This window comes from Solanum dulcamara, chromosome 5 (assembly GCF_947179165.1).
Source record: "Solanum dulcamara chromosome 5, daSolDulc1.2, whole genome shotgun sequence".
NCBI lineage: Eukaryota > Viridiplantae > Streptophyta > Magnoliopsida > Solanales > Solanaceae > Solanum > Solanum dulcamara.
The window spans coordinates 13461734-13472648 of NC_077241.1; the positions used below are offsets into that span (position 1 = coordinate 13461734).

At 32.6% G+C, this 10915-nt stretch overlaps 1 protein-coding gene across 1 annotated transcript; it reads left to right on the forward strand.

Annotated features, from left to right (window-relative positions):
• The first annotated feature begins 2610 nt into the window (after window positions 1-2610).
• Window positions 2611-10389, forward strand: LOC129890434 (endoplasmic reticulum oxidoreductin-1-like). Its single transcript, XM_055965991.1, has 9 exons — window positions 2611-2875; window positions 4292-4423; window positions 5640-5892; window positions 6192-6302; window positions 7672-7790; window positions 8367-8471; window positions 8670-8872; window positions 9515-9638; window positions 9985-10389. The coding sequence occupies exons 1-9, from the start codon at window positions 2720-2722 to the stop codon at window positions 10147-10149; spliced, it is 1368 nt and encodes a 455-aa protein (XP_055821966.1). The 5' UTR covers window positions 2611-2719; the 3' UTR covers window positions 10150-10389.
• Window positions 10390-10915: the final 526 nt, after the last annotated feature.

Below are 10915 nucleotides of genomic sequence, written 5' to 3' on the forward strand. Positions count from 1 at the left end.
TCTTTCCCTAAATTCGATCATCTGAAAATCATGCCACTCACTTTTGCAGATATTAAACAACAGAAAGAAACTATGAAAAGGATCAAATAGAAAGAAAAGAAGTATGAAAAAATTAAAACGACATGAGAATTGCTCCATAAAAATTCTTCTATATTCATGTATGACCCATGTTTTCATGTGTACAGTGTATTACACAACATGAGATGTATTGTGTTGACCAATATGTATCACGTTTCTCAATCACTTTATTGTATATGAATACCTACTAATTATAAAATAACCACTTAATTCTCCGCTTTGCATCAAAGTAGAAATATGTCACTTATTTGCCTTACAAATTATCCCATAGTTTTTGATTAATTTTGCATTTATTAAACCCATATTAATCCAAATTAGAAAACAATTTATGACTTGTTTAACAAGTGGATTTTCATTTAGCGTAGTCAATCAAAAAATTTTAATTCTACTAAAAATTCAATCAATGATCCAAATAAATCCTGAAAGCCTCATGATCCGTGCAAAACATCCGATCAAGTCATAAATCATCCTCTGGACTTAATGATATCTTCAAAACTCATATTCAATCTCGTTAACTCAAAATGTTGATTTTGATCAAACTTTTCAAATTTTAAATTTTTAAAATTAAAAATCTCTCCCTAAATGCATTCAATCATCTCGAAAATCATGCCACTCACCTCTGCAAGTGTTAAACAACAGAAAAAAAGGATAAAAAATATAAAGAGAAAAAGAACAAAAAGCATAAAACGACATGAGGATCGTCACATAAAAACAGTTCTATATGCATGTATGACCCATGTTTTTCACATGTTTCGTGTGTTATGCGACATGAGATGTGTTGTGTTGATCGATCTGTGTCATGTTTCTCAATCACTTTATCATATATGAACACCTACTAATTATAAAATAACCACTTAATTCTACGTTGTACATCAAAGCAGGAATATAAGTCACTTAATTGCCTTAAAAATTATCCCATAGTTTTTAATTAATTTTGTATTTAGTAAAACCATATTAATAAAAATTAAGAAAAGGATTTATGACTTGCTTAACTAGTTGACTTTCCTTTAGCGTGGTCGATAAATTTTTTCAAATTTAACTAAAAATTCAATCAATGATCCAAATCAATCCTAAAAGCCTCAAGATTCGTGCAAAACGTCCGATGAAGTCATAGATCATCCTTTTGACTTAATGGAATAGTCAAAACTCAAATTCGATCTCATTAACCCAAAGTGTTGATTTTGATCAAACTTTTCAAATTTCAAAATTTTAAAACTAAAAATCTTTTCCTAAATAGATGCGATCATCTCGAAAATCATGCCATTCACCTTTGCAAGTTTTAAACAATAGAAAGAAACTATAAAATATCAAATAGAAAGAAAAAAAGACGAAAACATAAAATGACATGAGGATTGTCACCTAAAAACGCTTCTATAAGCATGTATGACCCATGTTTTTCACGTGTGCCTTATGTTACGCACCATGAGATGTGTTGTGTTGATCAATATGTGTTATGTTTCACAATCACTTTATCGTATATGAACACCTACTAATTATAAAATAATCACTTAATTCTGCGCCTTTGCATCAAAGCAGGAATAGACGTCACTTAATTTCCTTAAACATTATCCCATAGTTTTTGATTAATTTTTTATTTATTAAACTCATATTAATCAAAAATAGAAAAAGATTTATGACTTTCTTAGCTAGTTGATTTTCCTTTAGCGTGCTCAATCAAATATTTAAATTTAACTAAAAATTTGATCAATGGTCCAAATAAATCCTGAAAGCCTCAAGATCCGTGCAAAACACCTGATCAAGTCATAAATCATCTTTTGGACTTAATGAAATCGTCAAAACTCAAATTCGATCTTGTTAACCCAAAATGTTGATTTTGATCAAACTTTTCAAATTTTGAATTTTTAAAACTAAAAATCTTTCCCCAAATGCATTCGATCATTTTGAAAATCATCCACTCACCTTTGCAAGTCTTAAACAACAGAAAGAAACTATTTAAATGATCAAATAGAAAGAAAAAAAAGACGAAAAGCATAAAACAACATGAAGATTATCACATAAAAACGCTTCTATAAGCATGTGTCGCGTGTTACACAACATGAGATGTGTTGTGTCGATTGATATATGTCATGTTTCTCAATCATGTTATCGTATATAAACACCCACTAATTATAAAATAACAACTTAATTTTCTACTTTGCATCAAAGCGGGAATCGAAGTCACTTAATTGTCTTAAAAATTATCCCATAGTTTTTAATTAATTTTTTTATTTATTAAACCCTTAGTAATCACGTGAGATTTAGGATTATAATTTCAATTAAGTATATTATTATCAGCAAAAATGAGTTAAAATCACTCTTCATGTCACTTGATACTTCATTTTGTATATATAAAAATTATTTGTTCAAGGTTACTATGAATACTTATAAACTAAACAAAGAAATTTTATTAACTTAATTGAATAAAACTAGCTAAATATTTTTCCTTATTTTTGTCTTGTTTGTTTTCATATGAGACAGACTAGTAATCAAAATCGTTAAGCAAGTGCCCATGGCATTTTCCATTTTTGTTCCTTACCACCCCTTGAAACTCAAACTCAAAATCATCATTTCCTTTTCTTCCTTCACATTCACCGCTTTTCTAACCGACCAAAACATATTCTCTTTCTCTTTTCTCTCTTTAATGGCAAATCCAGAATTTGATGAGGAGAAGAATCATGCAATTCCATTGTATTGGTTAAATGGTGCTTTAATTGTTATATTCATCGCTATTTTACTCAGTAGTACCCTATTCCCAAGCTCCAGTAATACTAATGGCAAAAGTTGCAGGTGTTTTCAGGTTGTCTTATTTTATTTTTTTTTAAAAAAATTTCTCTTAAAGTTTTTTTTTGCTTTAATCATAATTATTCAGCTGACGTTATTGTTATTGATGAATTGTGTCTTTTAAAGTGATGATGATATGAAGTTCTAATTTGTGGAATATTAATAATGTTATATTCCACCTAAAAAAACACATTTAAAATATTTTGCTTTTTAGATCATATATGAATTATCGCGTGTTCACTTTTTTTCTACTTGAACTATTTATCAAAATCAAGGCCGCTCAATCATTTTGGTAGCCTAAAGAAATAAATGAACCAGAGCCTTAAATTTTTGAATAATACTTAGTATTTTTTTTTAATTGAAAGTCTATTCTTGTGGGATTTTTTAAAGATGCAAAGTTATTAATATATTTCATAAAAATCATTTTTGAGATGCAAAGTTGTTTATTTCTTTTTATAATTTTTTTTTTACTTTTTCTCTAAATAGTACTTCACCCATTTCAATTTGTTTGTCTGATTTTAACTTCACATGAAATTTGAACTTTAATTTTAAAAAAATTGAATATTAAACTAAAAATTGAAAAGGATAATACAATTTTCTTTTATTTTTAAAAATACCTATAGTAATTTTCTTATTGCTAAAAACAAGCCCTCCAATTTAGTGCCTAAGGCAAGTGTCTTATTTTGTAAATCATAGAGCTGCCCTTTATCAAAACACACCTTAACTATCTATTGTTTCCTTATCTTACCTAAATTTGGTAATATTGTAGGTACGAAAATGGAACAAAACTTATAGTAATTGAGGTGCGTTTTGATAAACATTTGGTGATAGTTAGGTATGAAACTCGTGGACTTGATAGTTCAGACATGAAACTCAAAAAATCAGAATACTTTAAGTGTTTTTCACTAAACATTTAGTGATAGTTAGGTAGGAAATTCGTGTACTTGATAATTCAGATATGAAACTCAAAATATCAAGATACTTTAGGTGTGTTTCGATAAATATTTAGTGATAATTAGGTAGGAAACTCGTGCACTTAATAGTTCAAATATGAAACTAACAAAATCAGGATACTTTAAGTATATTTTTGACTCTTCACCCTTTTTTTCAAAAAAATAAAATAGTAATTGTGTCTGATTGGAGCAGAATATAGAGGTGATTCATATAACATTCTTAGTTAGTTTTGGATTGGGCTGTAGTAGATTGATTGATAGTGTTTCCCTATGTTGGGATGTGATTTTCTGATTTCTTTGATTTGAGGGAAAAAATTACGAAAAAGATTTATGACTTGCTTAATTTTTTTTTATTTTTCTGGAAATAGATATTTAAACGGTGATGTCGAGAAGCTCAAAATGTGAATCTTTTTTTTTCTTTTTAAATTTATAGAAATGGATTTTCTGAGTTGGATTTTATTATGGTGGAGATTTTGTAGGGGGTAGGCACGTATAGTGGGGTTTTGAAGAAAGGTTGCTGTGACTATGCAGTGGTGAATCATGTTAACAGGGAAGTACTGCATCCATTGCTCCAAGAACTTGTTAAAACGCCATTTTTCAGATATTTCAAGGTATGCATTTAATCACGTCTCATGGAAAATATTTAGTATGCTCATGTACTTAGTCCGTGTGTTAAATTGAAATCGTTCGATCTGTTAGTTGTAAATGTTGATATGTACCTATCATGTACTTGTTGTTAGTTCATAAATCAGTGTTATTTGTATCTTGACATCAAACTACATTCAAGTAGTTGATAGCTCTTGACCATTACTGGGGAAGTAATAACAAGACGCGGAGTTCACCAACAAGAAGTAGTATGTATAACATGCAAAATTTGCTTGCTCCATCTAAAGGCATTTGAGAAATCCTTCTAAAAAAATTACACCAACGCTTCCTACAAACTTATTCCACGAAAGGTTGTGAAGTTGCAAGATACTTTCTTTATTGGTTGGAACAGGAAGGGTTGAAGTTTCTATAAAAGGGTGCCAACTACTCATCTTTTGTAACCATTTATCACACATTTGTTCTCTCTAGTAGGGAATAGAATCCAAGTGTTTTTGTTTAAAGAAAAACTGTGTTTCAGCTTTGAAGGAAAGCTTTTAGTATAATCACATAGAAGTCTGACCTAAAAGTACTTATCAACAAAACAAGGGCGACTAAGAAATAGTTTCTGTAGGATGGGATAACTAGTTACCAACACATTTTTTCGTCTTTAAATAGTGACAGCAAAGAGCGTGATTCAAATGTTCAACCTCTCTAGTCATGTAACATGAACAAATAAATTCTGAATATTTAATTTAAAGTTCAACCTTGTGTCTGAAGTTATTCTGATGAAAGAGAAACTATGCTCATTTGTGTAGAAGTCGTATTACCATTTTAAATCTTACTTGTGTCCCACATATTATGCAGATTGATGGCTCTGTATTCTACAGTTTCCCATTTTGGCTCATTCAAGTCTTCTGCTTATTGGAATTAATTGATCCTTCTTAGTTTTCTAATCCTCTAATACGGTTTCCTAAATGCCAATTTACTAATCCTATCCTTTGCCTCTAAATTTTCATTTTTATATTTTCTTTTCTTTTCTTAAATAAGGATTGGGTTTCTCTTTCAACTTTATGCATTTGATTTAATATATAGTTTGATGACAAAAGCTCTGGTTCCAAAGAGAGCTAATGCAGCCTACTAGTTACTCTGTCTTCACTTGTTTCTCTCCTATTTTATACTTTCTCATAATGCACTGCTCATAATTCTGATATTCTTACTTGTCGTTGTATTTTACGTTTGCAGGTTAAGTTGTGGTGTGATTGCAGGATAGATGATGGCATGTGCCATTTACGAGACTGCAGTGTATGTGAATGCCCAAAAAATGAATTTCCTGAGCCATTTAAGGCACAGAGTCATCGACATAATTCTTCAAGTAATCTGGTCTGTCTAGAAGTAAACCCCGAGGGAGCTGTTGATCGTACAATAGACTCCAAAGCATTCATAGGCTGGCGGGAAGTGGACAATCCATGGACGAATGATGATGAGGCAGATAATGGTTGTTCACTTTCTATGGTCTTGAATATAGCTCCGATCCTGCCCACTCAAAAGGAGAGTTTTTTTTTTTTTTTTTAATTTTTATAAAAAAGAGACCGCCAGAAAAGAAAAAAGATACTTTATCTGGATTACCGGCTGTATAATTTCTTGTCTCGTTATTGCCCTGTACTGTTTATGAAAGTAGATACTTTTTAATAGTTTCTCATTTTTTAAACAAATTGATTAGTTTCTGCATCGATAGAAATACTAGTGAATGACTTCTGAAATTGAGCAGGATTGATATTGTTTTCTTACTTTCAGCTGAAATGACATATGTTAATCTCCAATTGAACCCTGAACGCTACACTGGATACAGTGGTCCATCTGCTAGAAGAATATGGGATGCCGTTTATAAAGAAAACTGCCTAAAATGTAAGTTGATTCATTCATTTATCTTTATGTCTTAGCTTCTTAATTCTTTCAGTATGGAACTGTTCGACTTCTCTATCTCCTCTTTTGTTCATTGCCTGGCTCTCTGCCTTTGGGTGTCTATATAAGCATCTTATAATGGATATGATGAACATGCATAGTTGAGCTGGTACTAATAAAATGATAACACGCATTTGTATCTTTTGTAGATAGTTGTGAATTTCTAACCTCTATTTCTCTCTTCAACCTGGGCCCTAATGCATAATATGGTACATGCTTCAAGGACAAAAAGAGTATTTATTGAGAAACACTTGCATTGGTACAGTGAATTTAGTTATTTGACTTTAAAAAAATTCCAATTGAACTCATACAACAGTGGGGGATCCTGATGTATATAGATACAAATGGTCCAATGGAAGCGAGAATTTCCAGGAATATTTGGATTAAATAAGTCTAGTTCCTTCAAAAGCCTTGAGTGAAGTAACAAAAAAAGTATTCAAGGGAGTCGCTTAACGATCAGTGAAATTGGACATTATATAGGATGTGAGGGTTCGAATCCCAACAAATGCCTTAAAAGCTTGATATTTCTTTTCATCTATTAAAGTCTTGGTGACCATAACTCCCTTTACTTGATACTTGTACTGATTAAAAGATGCAAGTATCCAGTGAAATAGTCAAGGTGCGTGCAAATTTGCTTGAGCGTCACAATTATCCAAAGTGAAAAATAGTGAGACTTCGGATGTAGGTTTTCATTTTTCACCAATTAAAATAGTCAATGATTATTTCTCTTGCATGCCAACTTCTTTTTCTTTTCCTAAGATTTAAGTTAAGAATCACTCCTTTTATGAGAACACTGATAGTTCTCACAGTTGGTTTAGTCTTCAGATAAAAAATTACAATGTTTTGCAGGCACTGATATTGCTCTGTCTAGATCAGAATCTTTCCCTTCAAATTTTTAGTCTTTCCAATTTCTATAAGAAAGGAACTAATGTATACATAGGGAAAGCCGTGTGCAATTAAAAGTGCAAGCACGGCTTCAGGGAAACTGCCATTCTAACTCTTCTTGTGGGATTCCATTCACAATTGCAAAGTTAATGGCTGACTGATACTTCCCATCACGATTAAGCTATTACATTTATTTTTCTTGTTGCAGTCATATGTATAGAACCAATTTTGGGATTGGGCACAATATCTGAAAATTTGCAATTACAACTTTTCGGGTAGGTTCATAATTGCAAATTTTCAAGTCTGAATAGTTTTGCTGCTTCTACATTTTATTTTTCAACTTGTTTCTTCTACATGACTTTGGGAAGATTTCTAATTGTTTTGCATCAGCTTATGAAGTTTCAAATATCTGTGATATGATCTGCAGATCCAGCTGGGGAGATTTGCCCCGAGAAAAAAGTAGTATATAAATTAATATCTGGCCTCCACTCCTCAATTTCTCTTCATATAGCAGATGAATACTTGCTTGATGAAGCATCAAACACGGTATTATGACCTTGACCCTTCCATTTTTTTTCCATCATGGCTTTTGTATGTACTATCTAGTGTCTAATAATTGCGCAACTATCTTGAGAACAATCTTGTCCAAGAGTTTATTTCTTTTGTGGATATAGAAAATATCCAATCTGTTGAAGCTATAAATTTTTGGTGCTATTTGATTAGAAGAATTGTAGGTGCCATGAAATGAACAATCATAAGCTGTAACAACCTTCTCTTTCTTGTTTGTGAATTTACTTTCATATTTTTCAGTATTTTTCCTTTTGTCATAAGAATCTGTCTGTGAAGGAATTCTTGGAAATATGACTAATCTCAAGTGATGGAACTTTAGCTTCATATTTAGAGGAAACTTTTGTTTATTGGAGCCAAGATGAATTTACATTGTCTTAAGAAATGTAGAACACATCAGAACATCCTGTCACATCACTGGCAGTTGAAGAAATAATCATACGTTTATAGCCAATAACTATTTCCTGACATTGTACAGTAGTAGAATCCTTGTGCAATGAATAACGGTCAAACTAACCCTATTCCCTCTTTTCTTCTGGCTTTGCTATGACTCAGTGGGGAAAGAATCTTACTTTGATGTACGACCGCGTCTTACAATTCCCAGATCGTGTTGAAAACCTATACTTCACTTTCCTGTTTGTGCTCCGTGCGGTTACCAAAGTGAGTATTTTAATAATATGCATGCATGATCCCACCCCCGTAATGGGAGAGGAGAAGCAAGAGAAGTGTTGCTCAGACTCTCCAAAAATGATGTCTCACCCTTGTCAGATCCTCTAAAAGTGCATTATTTTTGGAGGATCTAAATGCACTCCGTCAGCATTTTTGAAGAATCAGATAACTGGTTTAATACTTTTGCAGGCAGCGGACTACTTGGACCAGGCTTTATATGATACTGGAAACCCTGAGGATGACCTTAAAACACAATCTTGGATTGATCAATTGGTTTACCATCCCAAACTGAAATTCGCATGTCCTTTACCTTTTAATGAGGCAAGGTTATGGAAAGGTCAAGGTGAGCCTGACCTGATGCAGCAAATTCAAAAGCAGTTCAGAAATATCAGGTTCTCTATCCATATCCTGGCTGATTCATACTTCTCTAGAATAGACTTATTCTATACGTTTATCAAAATAATGGACCACCTCGAGAAAACCTTTACACCTTTTTTCCCTCCCTCTCTTTAAATCTTAATAGTTCTCCTCTTTTATTGCACAGATATAAATGGAGAACATAATGAGAAAATCTAGTTCTTAAAATCTTCTTACTTCCTCTCATCTGTTATTGCTGAATAGTGTTATCTGTTTGTGAGCATGATCATTCATGTTACCCCTTCCGTCTCATTTTATGTGGCATTGTTTGACTTAGCACGATATTTAAGAAAAAAAGGAAGACTTTTAAAGCTTGTAGTCTAAAGCAATTTTTAGATATGTGTGGTGGTTATAAATCATTTTATTAAGGGTAAAAAGGAAACTTTAAAGTTAGATTATTTTTAATTGTGGTACGGAAATATTCTTTTTGTGACGGATTAAAAAGGAAAGGATACCACATAAAATGGGACGAAGGGAGTACTTGTTTCAAGTTTGTTTGGAATGCAGTTTTTCCTTAGCTACCAAGATGAACAACTGTACTAGTATCTTCTTCTTGGACATCTTGGTGTTATACCATACATTAACATATTCTTTATGGTATCTGACCCAAATTGTAGTGCAATGATGGACTGCATGGGATGTGAAAAGTGTCGTCTTTGGGGAAAGCTTCAGTTTCTTGGTCTTGGTACTGCATTAAAGATCCTATTCTACGTCAATTGTCAGGAACGCTTAGGTGAAAAGGTGAGTCTTCAGCAGATGAATGACTCTCATTAGCCTTATCTAAAATAACTTCTAGTTTATTCTGTTTTATATGAATCAATGACCAACATTTGTCATCTTCCTTGTAGACATGTGTCATAGATCATAATATGGGTGCTCCTAGTTTTGGTTCATTTAGGTTGCTTATTCTGTTTATATATGTACAATCCTTAGATTTACTTATAAATCCAAAAGAAAAGGAAATAGATCTAAATTCACATGATGTGTTTCCGCATCTTCCATTTGACTTTCTTCGTAGTTTGTTACTTGCTGCTTAACCAAATTGACTGATGGAGGTCTATCTTTTCTGTTTTGTATATTTTTTCAGTTTCATTTTCAACGGAATGAAGTTATTGCATTGATTAACTTACTGAATCGGCTTTCAGAATCCATTATGCTTGTACATGAAATGCGGCCTTCACTCGAAAAAGTAATGGGAAAACAAATTTCTATACCCAGTGACCAACCATTGATGACAGGGGGTCATGTATAAGTATCACAGTGGAGGCAACTCCGGTTTGCACACAGGTGTTGTTTTGCTATTTATTTTAATGTGGTGGAATGTAAATTATGATTAGAAACTTGTAGGTCTTTGCTCTAACTTTGTGACAAAGTTATCTTCCTTATGTCCGAGTTAGAGTTAGAAGTTGGCTTGCGGTATCAACAACAAGAAGTTTGTTGTGTATAATGGTTGTGACTACACCAGGATATGAAGCTTGTGAACTATTTAAGGTACTTTTTTTTTTTGATTACTTGGATCTGATCATATCACCGGTAGTTTCTGGTGCACTACCATTCATAGTGAAGTAGTCAACTATATAGTTAGAAATATTACAATCTTTATTATGTCTGATAAACGTAGTTCCTGAGATGTCTTGTCCAGACAACATCCATGGAAAACATTGGGGGAACCACCAAAATGTTAGGCTTTTCAAAACATCTTCCTTTGGAACCTCCCTTGGCCAGCGGAGCAGCAACTCTGTTTTGCTCTCTAAACTCGTGCCTCACTTGTTGGTTGCCTAGCATCCTCATCAACAATTTGCATTCAGAAATAATTGGGTTATAGATAAGATGGCCATTGGTGATCGTGTTTATTGCTTCCTTTGAGTCTGGGGAAACTTCCAGGAGCATGAGATTGTGATCAAATGTAAGGCCACGTTTGACGATAATGATTTCAACCATGGTACTAGTAGTATGGTAAATGCTGCTGATGTAGTCAGTAACCCAGTCTTCTTGATTGGTTCTATAGATGCCCCCCT

What these genes read in the sequence shown, in the direction of transcription:
- LOC129890434 (XM_055965991.1), top strand. Translation starts at nt 2,720, where the DNA reads ATGGCAAATCCAGAATTTGATGAGGAGAAGAATCATGCAATTCCATTG. An exon ending in AAAGTTGCAGGTGTTTTCAG is followed by an intron (nt 2,876 to 4,291) that starts GTTGTCTTATTT and finishes GAGATTTTGTAG; the next exon opens with GGGGTAGGCACGTATAGTGG. An exon ending in TGCTCCGTGCGGTTACCAAA is followed by an intron (nt 8,472 to 8,669) that starts GTGAGTATTTTA and finishes ATACTTTTGCAG; the next exon opens with GCAGCGGACTACTTGGACCA.